We start from the raw sequence: 22,286 nt of genomic DNA on the forward strand, positions 1-22,286 counted from the left end.
CAATAGCAAAGCAGTTTTGAAGTAGCATTCACCCTGGCCCCTTAATTTTAGGCGACCCTAGAGGACACACGGTGGCGCACATGCATCTCCAGCCCTGCAACCACCAAAGGGGACCCCCTACCTCTTCTCCGCCAGTCGAATTTATCTGGAAGCAGCCCACTAAGGCATGAGAGGGACTCCCTGCGACGGCTTGCTCATCCTTACAAACTCTCCCTCCTGCCTTTGTTTGCCTTTACTTTTAGTCTTAGAAACATTTAAGGTCGGAAGAGCTCTGGCTGCCGACCACTGGGCTTCCCTTTCCCATGAACTAGGTTCTGCTCCACTGCTGAGCAGCACTGGGAATCTAGCATCCCCACAGCATCTTCCCCTGGGGGAGGGTGACTGGGATGGGCCGGGTTCTGGGGAGCTTCACGGGGGCCTCCAAATTCCATCACTTGAAGACACGTGCAGCTCCATCCTCTGCCAATCCCAAGGCCAGTTCCAATTTCTGCTCCTGTGGCCCGTGATGCTTCTTCAAGGACAACTTGTTAAAACGTTTACTTATCAGCAAGGGAATGGTCTTTTGTGCAGTTAGTGGCAGTTTTACTTCCTAGAGATGGAGACACCGCTACATTTGGGTTTGCTGCCATTTGTTTTGGAAAACTTAAGGGAATTGTTCACACAAAGATAAAGCTAGCTAGTAACCATCCACTGTCCTCGGAGATTAGTTTGAGGTCACCTGGAATCTGTGACTGATGCTACAGCCCAGGATTTCAAGGATTATAGAGAACAATGAACATCTATTGAGTGTAGAGTTAGTCAGAACCTTCCCTCAAAAAAAAAAAAAAAATAGAGGAGAAAAAGTTTTCAGTAAAAGGAAATTTAGGTGGTGGCCCTCTTTTAGGGTTATTTAATACTGAGTTATATTATCAATTAACAGCAATGCTTTTCTAGGTCATTAGTATCCTCGGTTGTTTATATGGAGCAAAAAAATCTGTATAGAGTTGAGGGAAATAGCATATGTGCACACTTGGGGGTAAACTGAGGAAAGGCTCATTTGGGGCACAATGTGTGGCTGATGCTGGAGCCTTCCTTACCCAGCACCTTGAGGATCCATTGGCAGGAACAGGAACAAAAGGGCTTCATCTAACAGACCTCACATGGGTAACTATGGCCCTTGTGGACAAAGGACCCTCAGTATTCTTAAATTTATCACAATGAGGATTCTAAAGACATCAGAGGATACAGGGAATGGGAGTCCCTTAAAAAGAAACGAAATTGGGATGCCTGGAGGACTCAGGGGCTGAGGGTATGCCCTCGGCTCAGGGCGTGATCCCGGGGTCCTGGGATCGAGTCCCGCATCAAGCTCCCTGCATGGAGCCTGCTTCTCCCTCTGCCTGGGTCTCTGCCTCTCTCTGCATGTTTCTCATGAATAAATAAATAAAATCTTTAAAAAAAAAGAAATGAAATCACTTTTACCCCCAAACAGTGCATTAAAACCTATTCATATTATAAGCATGTGAATTAAGACCTATCTGTGCTGTAAGCATATTACAAGCATCTACACGTAACGGAGATATTAATCACTGTACAACAAACGATGTGTGTTCAAAGTATACGATCGGACGGGTTTTGACCTACGACTCCTTGAATGGGATGAGACTTTTCAAATTTCCCCCAAAAGTCTCCACCGCGTTAGGAATCTCACAGTATGGAAGTCAGAGGGCCTCGGCGCAGGAAGACATGCGCAGATCCTAGCCCCGGAGCCTAAAAGTGACATCCAGGGAGGGCTGAAGAGCAAGGAGATTTTAAGACCAACCGTTCTTCGTACGTGGCTGAGGCACAGAAGGCAAGTGAGGGTCCTCTTCTGTCTGTGTTCTCCTCTCCCAACGTGGCTCATAGGAGTATGTCCCCTGTCATCTGGAGGGCTGCGCTGGGGGGCAGCAAGACGACCGGGTGTCCAAAAATCCACTGGGCATTGAGAACAGGCTTCTCAGAGGCCTACGATCAAACAGGCTGACCACACGGTGGGAGGGGGGACGAAAGGGCTCGAGTCCGTGGGCGCCCTACTGCTGCCTAGCGCCAGGCGGCATCTCTCAAAAATAGAGGCCAACACTTGCAGCTCGTTCTTTTTTTCTTTTTTTTTTTTTTCTATAAGATTTTATTCATTTATTCATGAGAGACACAGGCAGAGGGAGAAGCAGGCTCCATGCAGGGAGCCCGATGGGAACTCGATCCTGCGACTCCAGGATCAGGCCCTGGGTCGAAGGCAGGCGCTCAACCGCTGAGCCACCCAAGCATCCCCTGAAGAAAGAGAAATTAAGGAGTCAATCCCATTTGTTCTTACAGGTGACCTTGACACCCTACGCGTTGTGTGGTCGTGAGTTTTAGAGCCCCCCGCCTTGAGTTGGGGTGCACCTTTGTGGCTGTCTCATCTAAGAAACTGCCATAGGAGTGAAGGTATGTGATTTCTGAGGCGAGATCACCAAAAGGTCGTGTTCTTTCCTTTGTCCTCTGGGTATGTTCATTCCCAGAACTCAGCCGCTGCCCTATGAGAAACACCAAGCAGCCCCACGGAGAATCTCAGAGTATCTCCTCACTGATAACGTACTTACAAGGGGAAAAATAAAAACTCTACAGTGGAGAAGCCTGGTGGATGTTACCTTAGCCGAGTTAACAGACCAGTTAACATGACCAGTAATGAGGAAAATAGAGATGATGTGTCTCCAGATATAACACACTGAGAAAGACACAGCATCATCTCAGGGGTATTTCTGGAAAAGAAAAGAAAGAAAAGAAAAAAGAAAGAAAAGAAAAGAAAAGAAAAGAAAAGAAAAGAAAAGAAAAGAAAAGAAAAGAAAGAAAAGAAAAGAAAAGAAAAGAAAAGAAAAGAAAAGAAAAACAAATTTGATAACAAGAAACATCAGATTAACACAAAGAGAAAGACATTCTATAAAATAACTGGCCTGTACTCAAAAATGGCAAGATGAAGAAAGACCAAAAAAAAAAAAAAAAAAAAAAAGGCTGAAGAACTGTTTCAAAGTAAAGGAAATTAAACAGGTATTTCAACTAAATGTTATATATGATCCTGGATCGCGTCTTAAGCTGGGGCAGGGAGGGGTGGGGGAGTAACTATAAAAATATTGCTGGGGTAGCTGTAGAAATGTTAACATAGACCCCGGATTAGATAATAGCATTACATAACTATTATGTCTGCTAATTTTGATAATTCTACTTTAGTTATAGAAGGGAATTCTTAGTCCTTAGAAAATACAGACGGGAAGGTTTCCAACCTACTTTTAAATGGTTCAGAAAAAGAAAAATGTATGTGGGAATAATTGGCAAGTCTGGAAAAACGGTAAAGAGAAGGTTCTCCTTATATCCTTGCAACTATTCTGAAAATTTAAAATCATGTCAAAGTAAAAGGCTCTTTTTTGGGAAAATCCCCCCAAAAGAAGAAAAGGACGTACATGTGTTTAGGGGCTGGGGCTGGTTTGGGCACAGAAGCGTCTAGAAGCGTCTCTGAATCCAACAACACTTACAGGCTGGTTGCGCTTCGGGAAACAACGGGCTGGGGGATGGGCAGGGACGGGGGGGGGGGGGGGGGGGGGGAGGGACTACAGAGGATGTCAGGGATCCTGGACAGGGCTTTGGACCAGCAAGGGGCTCCCGGAGCAAAGTGATCAGTGAGCGCAAGCTCTTCCTCCTGTGACACCCTGTGGCGATAAAGGGCTATTGCAGACTTCAGTGCCATCCCTACTTGCAGGGATTAACCTTTGAACTCAGTCATCTCCCCATTCTTGAGCAATCTGGGAGAAAAGACCGTAAGGAGACATCACACTTCCTATTAAATATGGTCGGTGAGCTTTCAAACTAGTAGGTGGGAAGAAAGGGATGTCACAGTGTCTGCATCCCGACTTAAGGGGATGCCAGTCCACAGCCTCATATGCTCCTGTGCAACCACTGTGTCAAAACCGAAGCCAACGCCAAGAGAAAGTGATGAAAATACAGTCGGAGAAGTTCTCATGAATGGGAGAAACACAACTGCAAAACAAAGTGATGTGATAGTCCCTTCACATGATTTTGTGTCCTTGAAAAGTTAGGAGTAAACTGAATGTTTATAACTGAAATCATATTTTCATCGCACCGAGAGGCACTTAAAAGAATATTATAGAATAACATTCTGAAACGTGAAAACATACACACTTTTTTCGTTTTCTAAGCCAAATTTTTAGTCTCTGGAAAAAAACAATCACATTCCTGTAAAGGGCAGCATTCCTTCAAAGTTGGGTGTTTAAAATAGATAGAGACTGGTGATAAGTCATGTAAGCTTGGGAGCAAAAGTTCTGTGTTTTACAATAGTGGGCCAAGGGGAGCACTTGACGGGATGAGCACTGGGTGTTATTCTGTATGATGGCAAATTGAACACCAACAAAAAATAAACTTATTATTAAAAAAAATAGTGGGCCACATGATAGGAAATGCATGTGTGGATAGCTATTAAGATAATTTATTGATAAGACCGATAAATCTTTATAATTTTCATTTTTTTATGATGCTACATGTATTGTCAAGACGGTTTTGGTTATAAGTGACAGAGATCCAAATCAACTAGTCTAAGCAAAAAAACAAAACAAAACAAACAAAAGAAAAACGGAATTTGTTGGCTTATACGACTGGGGAATCCAAGAGGTAGCTCTAACTCTCAGGCATGGCTAGATACAGAAGCTCAAATATTTCCTTCTTCCTTCCTCCCTTCCACCTTGCCTGCCTCCTTTCCTTCCTTCCTATCATCTCTCACTTTTCTAATTCCCTCTTTCTTCCTCCCAATCACTCTTTGTACAAACAGCCTTCTCCTTAATGCCAGGGAAGACAGCCAAGAGTGGAGAGAGTAAGTCTCTCAATCTGCTCCATCAGCAATGTCTGGGGGAACAGTCTGGTCCAGTTTGGATCACAAGCACATGCCTGGGAGGGGAGGAGGGAAACCATGCGACTTACAACCTTCCAGGATCATGGCCCAACATGGGGGGCAGAGTAGGATGCTACAAGGTGTAGCTCACTTGAAGAACCAGAAGAAAAAAGGAAAAATGTGGTCCATATAAAAACCATAGCTAAAATTTCCCCCATGCTGGATAAAGGCAGTTTTACAAGATAATTCTAATGGGCCTAGACATAGATAACCATACATCAAAAGCTCTTTAAGGTAAATATGGGACGAATGCACAAGGATCTACACCATCTTATAAGAGCCAAAGGTTTTTAAAAATCTAATAGAGGTTTGGTTAAACAAATCTTACTTTATGCTAAGCGAAATAAGTCAATCAGAGAAAGAAAATTATCACATGATCCCACTCATGTGGAATTTAAGAAACAAAACAAAGAAAGGGTCATAGAGGAAGGGAGAGAAAAAGAAAACAAGTGAAAATCAGAGAAACAAACCCTAAGAGACTCTTAATCATAGGCAACAAAGTGAGGGTCGCTGGAGGGGAAAGGGTGGAGGGAGGGGGTAACTGGGTGATGGACATTAAGGAGGGCACGTGAAATAATGACCCTTGGGTGTTATATAAGACTGATGAAGCACTGAACTCTACCTCTGGAACTAAATATATTAATTAATTGAATTTAAATTTTTTTAAAAGATTTTATTTATTTATTCATGAGACACAGAGAGAGAGAGGCAGAGACACAGGCAGAGGGAGAAGCAGGACGTGGGACTCCATCCTGGGACTCTGGGGTCACACCCTGGGCCGAAGGCAGGCATCAACTGCTGAGCCCCCCCAGGCATCCCAATTGAATTTAAATTTCAAAAAAGTCTTACTTTATTCCTGAAGTAGTTTTGAATTTACTTATATACAAATGTATTCTTGAGAGGGAGAAGGCAAATTTAAAACAGTATATAATTATGAAACAGTATATTAACCCTTTTATTTGATAAAATTATTTGTGTTTCATAATGTATTATCCTTACCTGCTTACATAGCTTTACGTGCATTCAAAAAGTAGGATAGTATATGCAACAAAATGTCACCCCGGGTTATTTCAGGCTAGAAAGAGATGGATGATAGATGATTTTTTTTTTTTTGGCCTATTTGTATTTTATTCTTCTATAGAACTACATATAAAACAAAGCTCAAATTCTATGTAATTCAAAGTTTTGTGCAACAACTTTAGTTGCAGGTGCTAATCCATTTCAGACTAGCACGGAGCCTGCAAGCAGTCGGTTTTACAATAGTGGTAACAGGTAGGTGTCAGGCCTCACCAGCTTACCTAGTTAATTTGAACTAAGTGGTTTGGTCAATAAGAAATGATAATTGTGCTGACAAGAGAGGACTGCCATACTTCCCAGGGCCTTCATATTGTGATTACTATCAATAGCCTAGTTCTTTTGTCTAACATGAACACTAATCAGAAAATTAAAAAGTCGTCATTAGGCATCTTTGATTTATTTGAAAGATAGAATAACCGTATTACATAGAGGGCTTCAACATTTTTTCCCAGTAGAATACATTCCAAATTTTTAGGGATCAAAAATTCATAAAATGCACAAAAATTCACAGTATAGAAACCACTCTAAGATCATAACTATGATGTTAACAAAACAGCCTTGAAAGAATAGATAGTTCAAAAAGAAATAGAAACAGAAAGAAAGGAGGAAGGGACAAAGAGGGAAAGAAAAATTCATTAGAATTTTGTTGGGCGTAGGGCAGCCCCGGGTGGCTCTGTGGTTTAGCACCGCTTTCGGCCCAGGGTGTGGTGCCGGGGTCCAGGATGAGTCCCACCTCAGGCTCCCTGCATGGAGCCTGCTTCTCCCTCTGCCTGTGTCTCTGCCTCTCTCTCTCTCTCTCTCTCTCTCTGTGTCTCTCATGAATAAATATATAAAATCTTTAAAAAAAAATTTTTGTTGGGCACCAACTAAGTTCCTAGGGCAAAGTACTTCTATAATCAGAAAATTCCATCAGGGTTGCTTTTTAAATTATTTAATATACAACTTTAATATACCAAAGTTCAATTTGCAAATTAACTTTTGGGAATCTACAATTTTAGATATTTCCTATTATATTAAAATTTTAGTAGAATAAATGAGGAAATAAAAGCAAGGTGAATAATTAACCCTGCTTCCATTCTACCTAGCCATTGAGTGTTTGCAAGTAATGTAACAGAAAGCAGTGAGTAATAAAGAAATAATTTCATGGAAAAAAAGTGATTGGGATGCCCGGGTGGCTCAGTGGTTGAGCATCTGCCTTCAGCTCAGGTCGTGATTCAGGGTCGAGTCCCACATTGAGCTCCCTGCATGGAGCCTGCTTCTCCCTCTGCCTGTGTCTCTGCCTCTGTGTCTGTTATGAATAAATAAATAAATCTTAAAAAAAAAAAAAAAGGAAAAAAGTGATTCATAGAATAAAATGAGCTAAGCTAAATTCTGATAAACCCTTATTTTAAAGATACTGAATGATTTTCCACTGGGAGTAACAAAAATCTTTATTGCCTATTAAAAGTACTTTTAAAGTACTTGTAAATACAGTGCAGAGGGAAACTCAGCAAAATATAAAAACTGAATTATTATCTTTTCAGTTATTTTCTTCTTTAGTTTCTATGGTGTCCTAACAGCTTAGAGAAAGCATCAACATCAGAGAGCTATGGTGTGCCAGATTTCAGCCATGTAACACACAGTTTATTCTTCAGTGACATAGTACTCATTCTATCTTTATGATTTTATTAGTCCAGGTTCTCCAGAGAAACAAAATCAATAAGATGTGCATATCTGTAAAAAGAGATTTACATTAAGAAATTAGCTCCTGCAATCATGGAGGCTGGCACATCTCAAATCTCCAGGGTGGGTCAGCTGGCTGGAGACTCAGGGAAGAGGTGATGCTGTATTTCAAGTCTAAAGGCCATCAGGCTTGAGATCCGGGAGAAGTTTGAGTCCAAAGGCCACCTGCTGGCAGAAATCCCTCTGGTCAGGAGGAAGTCAGTCTTTACTTCCATTTAGAAACTTCAACTAATTGGATGAGGCCCACCCACATTATGGAGGGCAATCTGCTTTACCCAATCGACCGATTCAAGTGTTAATCCCGCATAGAAACACCCTCACAGAAAGACCCAGAATAACGTTTAACCAAATATCTCGGCACCCCGTGGCCCAGTTAAGTTGACACATAAAACTAACCATCACTCAGAAACGTCCAAAATATTGTTTGACCACATACCTGAGCGCTGACACATAAAATTAACCATCACAATGACCTAAGTGAGATCTGACATCTGAGATAAACAGTAGTTTTTCTTTACCTTCTATTCAAATGGCTCATTTTCTCATTGAATATAAGGAAACTTAAGTTTTCCAGGTTATTTTATGGAGAGAAGGATGAGACCTTCGGTATAAGACAGAGAAAACCAAGAGTTAATTTTACGTCATTTGTTATCAAGAGGTGAACATCTGAGGTGGACACTTTTGGGCCACGAGCATCTTGACCCTCTTCTCAGGTTTGGGCTGTCTGCCATTGGTGCAATTTAGTGGGCGCCAAGCTCCCATCTTCTATCACAAACGCCACACACCTGGCTCCCATTGATTCCTGACAGCTCCAGCTGAACCATTTATTAGACGTTCCTGCTCATGACTTTTGAACTGAAGTAAACACACAAAGAGGCACTGGCTCCACAGTGGCAGCTGGCTCCAGGGACTTGAGCTGGGGTTGGTGATGCTAGCAATGACAGTTTCCAATGCCCACCGAGGAAGAACATCATAACCAGACCCCTCCCATGAAGATAGTTAGCTATGTTTCATCATCTGCCTGACTGGTTGATCCCTGCCAATCTTCCAAGCCTGTCCTTTGGCTTTCCCATCAACTTTCTGAAGTACCTATACCCTTCTAGTACATTTCTTTTTGCTTATTGTAAACAGAATGGTCAGCCAACAACTCTGACCAATCTAATACTCTTGTCTAGGAAGCTTCAAAGGAAATTGTTTTGATGTTTTATAGAGTGGATATAGCATAAGGGGGACCGTTCTAACACACTACAAAGCCTGGATTAATTTTAGAACATAGTGATGTGTACATTTACGTCAGTCATCCAAAATCCGAAGACCTATGAGACAAGTTACCCTCCTGTTATAAGCGGACTTGTGTTCCCTAAAATTCCTATGTCGAGGCCTTAATCCCTAGAAACTCTAAATGCGACTGTATTTGGAATTAAGCCCTTAGAGAGGTGATGGAGGGATCCCTGGGTGGCGCAGCGGTTTGGCGCCTGCCTTTGGCCCAGGGCATGATCCTGGAGACTCGGGATCGAATCCCACATCGGGCTCCCGGTGCTTGGAGCCTGCTTCTCCCTCTGCCTGTGTCTCTGCCTCTCTCTCTCTCTCTCTCCGTGTGACTATCATGAATAAATAAATTAAAAAAAAAAAAATAGAGAGGTGATGGAGTTAAAATGGGACTGTCAGGGTTGGTCCTAATTCGATATGACTGGTGTCCTTACAAAAGAAGAGGTTAGGACATGAGCAAAACAAAGGGATGACCATGTGAGGACACAGCAAGAAGGCCGCCATCTGCAAGCCAAAGAGAGAGGCTCCAGAAGAAACCAAACCTGCCAACACCGTAATTTTGGACTTCCAGACTCCAAAACTATGAGAAAATAAACTTCTACTGTTTAAACCACCTAGTCCATGGTATTTTGTTATGGCAGCCCTAGTAAACTAACATATATATGCCCTGAAGGATCTTATAATTTTTAAGAGAGATAAATATGGATAAGAAAAAATACAGATGCTAAGATATAAATTGCACATAGGATAGTGGAGGATGAAGGCGGAGGGTTAGGGAAGAAGGGCTAGGAAAAGGCCGTAAGAATTTAGATATTATTTGTCTTATTTTTAAGCAAGATCTTTTCTTGAGCCAAACCATATATAAATACCGGTTGCTTAAGCAATGAGAATGTGTTTGGCTAATTAGCCTACCATCACAAACGAAATGCAATAAAAGCAAATTATAAAGCAACTGATGGAGGGCAAAGAAGAAGAAGGAAAAAAAAAAAAAAACACCCCAAGCCTTAATATCCTGTTTTTAACATTTTGCCTGATGAACTTTTTTAACATACTAAAATACCAACAAATGTAAATACTTCTTATATCAACAGATAAGCTATAAAACTAGTATCGAATTATCCCTGTGAAGCAAGGTGGCAAAATTATGATACCGGGCCATCAACTATGAACATCCTGTAAAGCAAATCTGCCACTATCTCAACTAAGACCAGAGCCTACAGCAACAGTTTAATGCTTTAGAAAATGAGAAGACTTCACTGTAGACAAAAGGACAGCACTAACCAATGCAGCCTCCTCCACCGTGCACACTCAGGGGGAGGTCATTGTTGTCCTAAGGAAGGTGTGGTGATCTCTTGGGGCGGGGCAATGCATTTGGATGGAAAAGGTCATAGGCCCATTATATCTCAATAAAACTGAAGAAAGATAAAAAGGTTAGAAAAGAGCAAGAGGGGCACCTGGGTGGTTCTGTCCATTAAGTGTCTGCCTTTGCCTCAGGTCATGATCCCAGGATCTTGGGACAGAGCCCCACATCCCATTTCTCCCTCTGCCCTTCCTCCCTTCTCTTGACATCTCTCTCCCTGTCTCTCTCAAATAAATAAAATCTTTAAAAGAAAAACAAAAGAGCAAGAGAAGGTGACAAAAAACTCAATTGGCATGATCTAAACTTCAGTGCTACTGCATAATGCTGCTCTAGATTATCAGCATCCCCTGTCCATGTTCATATGAAAATGATACTGAATCTTCAGTAATTTGTGATTCTATTTAAGTGCTTTTGTTTAATACCTCAACTTCTTGGTATTCACATTAACACAAATGGGATAAAAGCACATCAATTTTCCTCTGCTAACTATCGATCTGATGCAGTTTCCCAATTAAATCCATCTAAAGCTAATGTGCAGTTTTCTTCTTTCTTCTTTTTTTTTTTTTAAGATTTTATATATTTATTCATGAGCGACAGAAGAGTGAGAGAGAGAGAGAGGCAGAGACACAGGCAGAGGGAGAAGCAGGCTCCATGCAGGGAGCCCGACGTGGGACTCGATCCTGGGACCCCAGGGTCACGCCCTGGGCTGCAGACGGCGCTAAACCACTGCGCCACCGGGGCTGCCCTAATGTGCAGTTTTCTAGGAAGTTTTGCATTTCTCCCCCCATGATCGGAAAGAAGAATCTAGAATTCACCCTAAACTGGGTATACCTGTGGGTTCACAGTATAAGAAACAATTTCTCATTGCTGACAATTCTTCGGCATTATAGGGTCATGAACTGTCAAGCCTTTGAGATTTTATCCCCTCCTGCAAGCTAGTAAGTTAGCCTATTACAGTTTCGGGGGCTCTAGCTAAAAGCAGGCGATGCCTGGGTCAGAGACAAAGTACTCCACTGCTCTCAGCACAGCAGGCTGCATGAGCATCAACCTATTTGGATCAGTTGCTCTTGCCCCCTAAGTCCCAGAAAGAATACGTAATGGACCCAGATGACAATGTCCACACGGAGGGGCTTGCACGGCAAAAAGGAAACCCAGGACCAAGGCCCCAGATTTCTTAGCTGGCAGCAAGCAGCCAGCCTCCCCCACCCCGAGAGTGAGTAGTTAGTAGTTCCCCATTAGTCGTGATGTGGTCGCCTTCCTCGCTGGGCCTGTGACTAGTTAGGGAAACTGCTCAGTCTCAGGAGACAGAGAAGCCTTGCGATCTAGCACCCTCGGCAAGAATGCACAGGGACCAGGCTCTCCTAACAATCCACCCTACACGTTCTTGACAGAACGGAAATTTTCACATGGATGTATAACCCCGTTGACTGCCCTGATTAATCTGACTGGCAGAGGCTTCATTCAATTTGTCTCGTACAGCGTTTAATTAAGGCCCTGTCACCAATAGCTAAGTGGCAGGATGAGACCCATCTGTCGTATTGACCTCAATCGTGCCCCCCGGTTCCTGGAATCCCATAAACCATCAGGGTCTACCTTTGAAAGCCACCGGCGTTCTCCTTATGGCTCTGATTTCACCTTCCTATCTAGTCTGAGGCATTAATCTCGGTTCAGCTCATGTTTTAAGGATGGTTCAAAATCTGCCATCTAGGGCAATTCTATCACCTATAACAACTCTGGCCAGTGAGTTGAGGCCGACCCGACTGCCCTCTAAGGCCGAGGTGGCATCAGTGATCACTCTAGCTAAACTCAGGGACAAATGTCCTATCATCTTTTCTAACTGGCTCACATCATCAGGATAACCAACCACAGAGTGCACGTACGTGAGTCCGTTATCTCTCTAGGAAGTTCCTCCAAGTAACTAAGGGTGGCCCAGTCTCAGAGATCTCCACTGTCATCTGAAGCCTATGCAATCCATTGGAGGGTCCTTAAATGCTTGAAAAGCTCTTAGGACTACAGGTAAGGTGCAAGTTACTGCGATCCTGGAAGCAGTAAAATTAATGCGGGGCTTCCATACAAGCAGCACGGTCCTGGGAGTGAACAGGGTATCCCCAGAAAGAAAGTGTTGATTACCATTGTTGAGGATCCCTAGTGGGACCAACCTAAGTGTCAAAGCACAGGTCAGGTTGACGGGGTCTCCAGCGTGGTGAAGAAGGACCCCTCCAGGAGGAAAGTTACACAAGCAGGATACTGTCCTGCCGTCCGTGTTTAATCCTATAACCTGGTTGGGGCGCTTGGGTGGCACAGTTGGTTAAGCACCCGACTCTTGGTTTTTGTTTTTTGTTTTGTTTTGTTTTTCCGTCTCTTGGTTTTGTCTCGGGTCATGATCTATGGGTTGCGAGTTGCACGGAGTCTACTTGGGATTCTCTCTCCCTCTCCCTCTCCCACTGCCCCTCCTCCTCCTTTAATAGAAATAAATCTTAAAAAAAACAAAAAAACAAAACAAAACAAAAAACCTAGTCCCTGGTATTTAGCCTGCAACCCCTCAATTGCTCCTCATTAACAGGCAATATAGTGTAGGGCCATTTAATTTCCAGCTGATTATACAATCTGGTCAAATGTTTGCCACCAATTCCCATGGACTTGCCTCAACTTCTGTTGACTGACAAGGCTCTTGTCTTTCCTTTTTTTTTAGAAAGTTACATTTCTCAGCATTCTAACCTCATCACCAAAAACTATGAAGAAGTATGAAGGGTCTGAGATTTTTACCCTATTTACAGGCTAACAAGCTAGCCAACTATAGTTTCATAGATGCTCGTATAAGACACAAGACTCCTGTGCTAAGGACAAAGATAATTTATAATTCACATCAGTAGCAGTGACCAGAGTATAAGTATTATTATTTTTTGTGTGTGTGCTGCCAAGCCCCATTTCCTACAGGTCATGAGGAAGGGGGCCAATGACACCTACACTTGTAGTGCATTGCATTATAGGAGATGAATCCTGAATTCAGAGAACCTGAATCATAATGGGTAGTAAGCATGCGCTCCTTTTGCTGCAGAGGAAGTCATCTTCTCTATCTCCCAAAGCTGTTCACTATACAAACATCTTTGAACAAATTGCTTGGGGGAGAAAACCACATTCAGTACCTCCACTCTCAGGATATTCAGAAACCCACGGAGAGCTATCTCTCAAAAGAAATCTCTAATTTCTTAGTGGTAATTGCCAGAAGCCACTAATCTCTAATTCATATTTCACATGAGGTAGGATTGCACTCAACTGCATTTAACAAAATTCTGACTACAGTGGTTTAACCAAATGTTTGCTTTGATTTGTTTGTTTGTTTTTTTTCTCCTGCATGTAACCAGAGGTGGACAGTCCAGGTCTAGTATAGATATAATCAAGGTCTTCAAGGACTCAGCTCCCTATCCTCCTGCTCCACTGTCTTCATCATTTGGTTTTTCACTTGATGGTCCCAACATGCACACTCTCCCTCCATTTGTACCATTCTGGAGCTCAGTTGAGAGGAGTAACTATCACATTTGAAGGAAAGTTGAAAACTTTAAGAGAGGATAGATGAAGAATTAAGATACATATTAGGGTGCCTTGGAAACACAAGTGAAGTAGATGTTCCCAGACATGGAATGGTGTCGAATTTTACTAGAAAATTTATGTAAGTAGATGGACTGGGTCAAAGCAATACTTTGTTTTAAGGCACAGGAGCAAAGTATTAATCAGTGAACGAGCTAACAGGGGTGACTTGAAAGGTTAAATGTAACTGAATAATTTAGTAAATAACCTATGATTCAAAAATGTGTTTTGGGGCACCTGGGTGGTTCAGTGGGTACAGGTCTGACTCTTGAGTTAGTCTCAGGTCAGAAGAGTCTGCTTGAGGCTCCCTCTCCCCACACCCATGCATGCAGGCACATGCGCACATGCGTGGTCTCAAATAAATAAATCTCAGAAAAAGACAAAAAAATGGGGGCGCCTGGGTGGCTCAGTTGGTTAAGTGTCTGACTCTTGTTTTGCCTCAGGTCAGGAGAGGCTGCTTGTGAATCCTTCTCCCCTACCACCGTCTCTCCTGCATGCACACATGGACACACACAGTCTCTCTCTCTCTCTCTCTCAAATAAATAAATATTAAAAAACAAAAAAGCCAGGGCACCTGGGTGGCTCAATCAGTTAAGCTTCTGCCTTTGGCTCACATAATGATCTCAGGGTCTGGGATCGAGCCCCACGCGTTGTGCTCCTGCTCAGCGGGGAATCCGTCTTCTCCTAGTCCCCCCATATGTGCTCATGCTCTCTCTCTCAAATAAATAAAATCTTTTTCTAAAAAAGTGTTTTTAATAAAAATTAAAAGTTTTATTTTTTATTTTTAATTATTTATGATAGTCACAGAGAGAGAGAGAGAGAGGCAGAGACACAGGCAGAGGGAGAAGCAGGCTCCATGCACCGGGAGCCCGACGTGGGATTCGATCCCGGGTCTCCAGGATTGCGCCCTGGGCCAAAGGCAGGCGCCAAACCACTGCGCCACCCAGGGATCCCTAAATGTTTTAAATTACACAAATGCACAGCTCAAACAGCACTGTAATCTTTCCTTGTTTGGTGCTACTGTTCAGATGAATGAGTTATGGCTTCTAGTACTAGGTAAAAATAGGAAATCAGAATGCAGCTTGAGGCTGGCTCAGTTTGTGACAACACCCTAGTGTTAGTTACTATACTTCTCTACCTTCTGTATTACCTTATGGAATTGCTACATAGAATTTTAACACCAAAAAAATCTATATTTCCTTAGAGTAGAAATAAGCTTATATGAACAATTCTTTTATAGTAACTGAAAATCAGACAATCTGCTACAGTTGGTATCAGGGATTCATTTTTAGCACATGCTGAGGCAATCGGTTTCTAGTTTCTAAATAATCAGTTCTGAATAGTCTAAATAATCCATTTACGCTCAACAGATCCTTTCAGTGTATAACCCCAAAGCACTAGGTATCTTCAAGATTGTAAAGATAGGGCAGCCCTTGGGGGGGGGGGGGGGCGGCTCAGCGGTTTAGCGCCGCCTTCAGTCCAGGGCCTGATCCTGGAGACCTGGGATTGAGTTCCACGTCGGGCTCCCTGCATGGAGCCTGCTTCTCCCTCTGCCTGTGTCTCTGCCTCTCTCTGTGTGTGTCTCTCATGAATTAAAAAAAAAAAAATTAAGATTGTAAAGATAAATTCATATAGACAGAGAAGAAACTAAAGAAAAACAGTTTGAGGATAAAGTCAATCCTCAATTATGCATCCTATGAAATAACCATATTCTCAACTTGTTTCCTTCTCCTATATGTTGTCTAAAACTCTCTTTTTTCCCTAAGGGTAAAACGTTTGATAGAGAGGAGTCTGAATATGGTAAATGAAATTTGCGCTTGTCAAAGTTTCAATAACTGACTGTATGTTAGTTCTGATCATCTAAAGTTCATTATAGATGTTTAGGCGCATACTTCTCTTGGCCTGCTCCTATCACCAGTAAGATATCCTTCTCTAATGCCAGTTTCTCAGGGTAAAATAATTGCATCTATTAGTTTGAAATTATTAAATGATAGATAACAAGTTCCTCAACAATAAAAACGCATGCCCAGGCTCTTCCCACATGTCGGAGGTGAGCTACTGTACATGCAAAGAATGATCATTATTATTACTTGTATTGTAATAATCCCTTTTTTAAAAAAAATATTTTATTTATTTATTCATGAGAGACACAGAGAGGCAGAGACACAGACAGAGGGAGAAGCAGGCTCCATGCAGGGAGCCTGATGCGGGACTCGATCCCGGGACTCCAAGATCACGCCCTGGGCCAAAGGCAGGCGCCAAACCACGGAGCCACCCAGGGATCCCTGTAATAATCCCTTATATTCACACAGTTCTTTAATGTTTAAAAATGATTCAAAAAAAAAATGATTCCATGTTTTCTTATTCGAGGGACTCAATATTCACATGGGGAATTATTCAAGTAATACTGCCTCATTTTACAGATAAGGCAAATTAGACCAAAAATAGTTTAAGTGACTCGCCCCATGTCGCGAGCATAGAGATGTAATTACATTCAAAACAGACATAGTCCTTAGTCTTGTTAAACTCTATTTTGATGAGAAGTTCAGAGAAGTCGTGAGCAACCTCCACATGGTATGGAGCCAGGGCGCTAGGAGGCCCCAGGACACACGATGGGAAGGGCAGAGAGGCAGGCCCCAGCCCGGGAGGTAGGTGAAGTCAGGGAGATTTTCTTGAGGACCATAAAGTCCCATTTCAGCCTTCACTCTGTTGGTCCTGAGAATAGAGGTTTCTACTTAGAATCTACCAAACTGCTTTGGGACTTGAATAAAACTGTGAACGTCAGTATCTTGTAATTAACCTTGAGCCCATGTTTCCCACCCTGCTGCCCCCCTACCAGCCGCGTGGGTTGCATGGAGCGCTTGTTCAAAATACAGACTTGGCAGGAGGGGTGGGGAAGGGATTACTTTGGAGTTTTCTAGAAACTTTTTGGGGTGAGATCCAGGAAAATTACTGCTTTAAGTATAAACACCTTGGGGATTCTGAAGTCAAATAGCAAAATAAAGAAGACATTTTTGGTAGTGGCTCTAAATGGCTTCTGCTCCAATAAGGCTTTTTTTTTTTTTTTGGATGAGTACCTGGAAAAGTGTATTTGGGGTATTTGGGAAAGGATTACTTTGGAGTTTTCTAGAAACCTTTTGGGGTGAGATCCAGGAAAATTACTGCTTTAAATATAAACACCTTGGGGATTCTGAAGCCAAAGAGCAAAATAAAGAAGACATTTTTGGTAGTGGCTCTAAATAGCTCTTGCTCCAATAAGGCTTTTTTTTTTGGATGGGTACCTGGAAGAGTGTGTTTTGGGGGTATTTGGGTACTTGGGGGGGGACTGTGAAAGATACAGTTGGGATGAGAGCGCTATTTTGCAGATTGTCAGTGCCCCCAGGCCTCACGTGCAAGGTGTTGGCTTAGACTAAGTGCATGCTTGATGCATGTTTGTGGATTCGCTCATCGGGCATCAGTATTTGCAACTTCCATGAGTTTTGCAAGCGCTGTCTTTGGGGTTCCTGCTCCAACCTTCGGGCGCCCGGCCAGGAGCAGCTGCACGAGGGCGTGCAGGTCCGGGAGCCAGACGGAATGCACCGGGACCCGGGTCCTGCAGCCGGCAGGCCCGGGTCCCCCCATCCGCGCTCTGGCCCACAGAGGGGGCGGCGACCGCGCCTGCGCCCCGCGCTCGCTGGGGTCTCGGCAGGTCTGTGTCGTGCACGGGACGGGCTCCGTGCAAATGCTGCCAGTGCACAGGCTGAGGGCTGTGCCGTGCGCCCCAGTGCACATGCGTGCCCTCGACACCCCTTCAAACCCAGGAAGTACGGCCTGCAGCCGACTGGCCCTATTAGGTCCCCCTATGGGGTCGGGGCCCCGGAGCAACTAGCAAAAAGGAAAACGGAAGAGAGAACGAGCGCAGGGGCAGGCGCGGCGGGCCGGGCGGCCGAGGGGGCCCGAGGGGTGCAGGCGGGGCTCCCCCCCCCCCCCCGGCGGCGGCGGCACGTGGTCGGCCCGCGCGGGAGCTCCGCGCCGTGGGGGAGGGGAGCGCGTGGGCCGGCGCCGAGGGGCCCGGCGGCCGCTGCAGCCCGGCGGCCGCCACTGCGCAGGCTCCGGCCGGGCGCAACCACCGTGCGCGGGCGGGGGGGGGCGGCCCGCGGCGCCGCGCTCCTCCGTCGACCGGCCCGGCCTGCCGCGTCTGCCTCCGCCGCTGCCTCCGCCGCTGCCCGGCCGCGTCGCCGGTCGACCGCAGGCCCCCCGCGTCCGGGCCGAGGGCCGCTCCCCGCCCGGCCGCCCCCGCCCGCCCCCCCCCCCTCCCGCGAGGCCGCCGTGGACGCGCCCGCCGCCCCTCGGCCCCCGGAGGTGGTTTGGCCGCCCCCGCCCCTCCCCCTCCCCAGTGTCGCGCGTCGGCGCCGCTGCCTCCCCCGCTCGGCTCCGCTCCGGCCCGCTCGGCCCGCTCGGCCCGCTCGGCCCGCTCCCGCCCCGCGGCCTCCGCGCCCAGCTCCGCCCGCAGCCGCCCCCGCCCCCGCCCGCCGCGGCGCTAGTGTCCCCGCCGACCGGGCGGCCCGGCGGCAGCAGCAGCAGGCGGAGCGGCCCGAGCCCGAGGCGGCGGCGGGAGCCCATGGCGTACAGTCAGGGAGGCGGCAAGAAGAAAGTGTGCTACTACTACGACGGTGAGCGGCGGGGCGGGGGAGCGGAGGGACGGGAGGGACGGGGCCGGGGAGGGCAGGGGAGGGGAGCGGAGGGACGGGACGGGGCCGGGGACCGCGGAGGGACGGGGAGGGGAGCGGAGGGACGGGGCCGGGGACCGCGGAGGGCAGGGGAGGGGAGCGGAGGGACGGGGCCGGGGACCGCGGAGGGGAGGGGAGGAACGGGACGGGGCCGGGGACGCCCCGGGACGGCCCGCCCGCCCGCCCGCCCGCCAGGCCTCCCCCTGCCGACGCCCCCTTCCCGCCCGCCCGGCCTCCCCCCTGCGCGCCCCCCCTGCCTCCCCCTGCCGCCGCCTCCTTCCCGCCCGCCCGGCCTCCCCGCCTCCCCCCCCGGCCTCCCCCCTGCGTCCTCTCTGCCTCCCCCCCCCGGCCTCCCCCCTGCCCGCCGCGGCCGTGTGGGCCCCGCTCCGGCCCGACCCCTCCCCCCGGGTCAGGGCAGCTCCCCCGGCCCGGGCTCCGCACAAAGCCCCGCGGCCCCGAGGGCCCCGCCCCTCCCTCCTCCCCTCCCGGGCGGGGGCCGCCGCCGCGCTCGGCTCCGCGCTCCGCCCCCAGCGTCGGCCGGGCCCCCCGCCCCGGTCCCCGCCCCGGGTCGGGCTGCAGGGCGCCCCGGGCCCCCGCTCCCCGCTCCCCGGCTCCCGCGCCCCGGCCCCGTCCCGCTCCTTTGTCCGCCGCCGGCCCCTTCGGGCGCCCCTCGCTCCGACTGGGAGGCGTGAGACCGCCCTGGCTCGGCGGGCGGGGCGGGGCGGGGCGGGGGCGCAGGTGCCCCCCGCGGGCCCGCCCAGGCGCGGTCACCACCCACCTCTTTGTTGCTCTTTGTTCGGTCAGGAAATAGCACCCGGGCGTCGGGCTTGCGAAAGCCGCTGCCGGGCGCTGGGAGTTTCGGGTGGGAAAAGTTCGAGGAGGGCCGGGTGAGCAGGTGGGCAGGTGGGCAGGTGAGCCGTGAGCAGGTGGTGGACAGGTGAGCCGGGGTGCGGGTGAGCAGATGGTGGACAGGTGAGCCGGGGTGCAGGTGAGCCGGTGGGCAGGTGACCAATGGGCAAGTGAACCGGTGGGCAGGTGACCAGTGAGCAGGTGAACCGGTGGGCAGGTGACCAATGGTCAGGCGAGCAGGCGGACAGGTGAGCTGGTGGGCAGGTGACCAATGGGCAAGTGAACCGGTGGGCAGGTGACCAGTGAGCAGGCGAGCAGGCAGACAGGTGAGCCAGTGGGAAGGTGAGCCAGGGGGCAGCTGACCGATGAGCAGGTAGGCAGGTGAGCCTGGGGGGGGGCAGGTGACCAGTGAGCAGGCAGACAGGTGAGCCGGTGGGCAGGTGACCAAGGGGCAGGTGAACCGGTGGGCAGGTGACCGTGAGCAGGTGAGCTGGTGGGCAGGTGACCAGTGGGCAGGTAAGCTGATGGGCAGGTGGCCAGTGAGCGGGTGAGCAGGTGAGCAGGTGACCGACCGGTGAGCAGGTGACAGGTGAGCAGGTGGGCTCCAGCCGTGCGGCCCGCGGCGAAGTTGGCTGCCCCGCCGTGTGGAAGCAGAGATGCCGCGGCCGGCGACCTGCGAGCCCCGCGGTCCGTCCGAGGCCCCTGCGCGGGGAGGGGGCGCACCTTCCAGGCCCAGGTCACCAGACGTGCGATTCTACCTTGAAAGTGGCCGGGTCGCGTCAGGTCGGTCCGCAAGGCTGAATCTCGACGCCCGATTATGTAAAATGACCACCTGCGGCACTTATGGAAAAACTTAAAAACGATACATAAGAAACCTAGATAGTTTGGTAGTTGACGGCCGGTGCCCAACAGTTCACAGCTGCGTTTTAAAAACCGCTTCTGAGAGCGCTGCAGACACGTGTAGTCCAAGTCGACATCGTGCCGCCCTGGAGGAGCAAGGACAGGAATACCTTTTAGTGTTAGTAGGAATTCTGTTTCTTAGAGATCATTCTTTAAGGATTCATTCACATTTCGAGGCAGCGGTAAAACCCAAGCCCCGCATTCCCTGATGAAATTGGAAAGTTAATAACCATGGGTATGAGTTCATTTTTAAAATGACGCTAGTAGTTCCTAAGGTTTAGAGACTTGTGCTTGTCAGGGGTTGGGTAAAGGAGGGAGGCTTAAAAAGTTGGGGAAACTCTTCGGGCCCTTCCCGCAGCTGTTGGCTGCTAGCGACAGGGATAGGCTCCCATGAAGTACACGCCGCTTGTAGCCGCTGGGCACAGACTGGCACTGTGGACCTGGAGGTGCACTCAGCAGCGGTTGTAGGAACAGCTGTGTTTCTGGGCCCCTTTATGATGAGCCTTTGCTGAGGGATGGGGGGATGCCCAGGGCAGGATGCCGACGTGATGGGGAGAGTGGAAAAGTGGAAATATCAGGTGTCGTGATTGTTGCCTAATACTTTACCTTAGACCATCCAGCTGTTTCACCCACGGCCGACACCAGGTGTATAACTGAACGTTTGGATATCTCTCATTAGGTCATCTGCCTTTTGTCTGAGGCTCATGCCTCATTTTCAGAATGGAATTTTTAGTTGCTTTTATTTGGAATATTTTTTGGTTTGCGGGGAGGCTAATAAAATGTTAAAATTGTCAAGTGGGTTGGGTATCATTGTGTTGATGATTAGTGTGCTGCAGTATAGCTATCAAGCTTTGAACAATTAATCCCAAAAGCTTGCATTTCATTACTCAAAAAACCCTAGTTTGTCAGCCTAAAAAGGTAGTGGTGTTTCTTTTTGTGTGTGTGTGTGAGGAAAGATGCAAGTAAAGCAGCTTCTGCACCAAAGAATTGGGAGACTTGAAGGTATACAGTGTAGATGGGATTGGAACTAAAAATCTGCCAGCCTAAATCAGCTGGTTTTAACTTGCTGATCAAGTAGAAGGAAGAAAGGTGAAGACAGAGATGCAGTAGTAGATTCTGTAGCCATGGGGATCCTACCTTTAGGCTTAGGGGGACCATGAGGCACACTCTTGAGGACACTGTAGCAAAGGAAAGGGACTTCTAAAGATCTGCATTTTTCTCTGAGTTTTACAGTGTTCAGCATTATACCCCTCAGACAACTGGCATGCTGGGTCCAGCTGACCTTTGGGCATTGATGGATCACGTATCCATTAAACGTTTGGGGAGAAGTAAGAGGTCACTTCTCTTGCTGTAGAGGTTGACCCATCCCTCCAGAGTTTCCAAAAACTTAATTTTAGATCTTGGTCGTCTTGTACGTATCGCACGACCATCAATACTCTGTAAAATGACGTACCTAGTGTCTGAGATCCCTGCTGACTTTAAGATGATGTGATTTCTCTACTTAAATGTGATTAGCAAACCAACCCGTGGTAGGCTCCTATTACAATACTCACATGTATAATACTCTATCTAGGGGGCGCCTGGGTGGAGCAGTCCGTTAAGCATCAAACTCTTGATTGATTAATTTATAATACTTTATGTAGAAGTGTTAAGTGTACTTTGTTTCTAACTAAGCTTCAAGCCAGTCACACTGAGTGCTTGTTTTATAACATATAGTCGGGCTGTATACATAGACAGGGTTTACATGATTGTTTAGACACTGCTCTGTGCTGTTTCATCCTCCTTTGATAGGGTGCATCAAAGTGTTTGGAGGCGAGTGGTTCCGTGAAAAGCACTCAGCACTATACAGAGATAGAATATAAAA

At 47.2% G+C, this 22,286-nt stretch overlaps 1 protein-coding gene and 1 long non-coding RNA gene across 4 annotated transcripts in view; one reads left to right on the forward strand and one right to left on the reverse strand.

Moving 5' to 3' along the window:
• Positions 1 to 19,721, reverse strand: part of LOC144316958 (uncharacterized) — a 41,808-nt gene extending 22,087 nt beyond the window's left edge. The window contains exon 1 of the long non-coding RNA XR_013382785.1: positions 19,452 to 19,721. This is a non-coding gene — a long non-coding RNA (uncharacterized LOC144316958). The remainder of the gene's footprint in view (positions 1 to 19,451) is intronic.
• HDAC2 (histone deacetylase 2) overlaps positions 18,462 to 22,286 on the forward strand; it is a 28,470-nt gene continuing 24,645 nt past the window's right edge. Inside the window, exon 1 of one of the 3 annotated variants that reach the window (XM_077902710.1) lies at positions 18,462 to 18,616. In XM_077902710.1, the coding sequence (XP_077758836.1) occupies positions 18,565 to 18,616 (52 nt within the window). In that variant the 5' untranslated portion in view covers positions 18,462 to 18,564. Of the gene's footprint in view, positions 18,617 to 19,479; positions 19,611 to 20,163; positions 20,306 to 22,286 lie in introns of those variants that run through there. The other 2 variants (XM_077902711.1, XM_077902709.1) reach the window with 2 other exon arrangements.

The sequence above is a fragment of the Canis aureus genome, chromosome 7, assembly GCF_053574225.1.
Source record: "Canis aureus isolate CA01 chromosome 7, VMU_Caureus_v.1.0, whole genome shotgun sequence".
Lineage (NCBI taxonomy): Eukaryota > Metazoa > Chordata > Mammalia > Carnivora > Canidae > Canis > Canis aureus.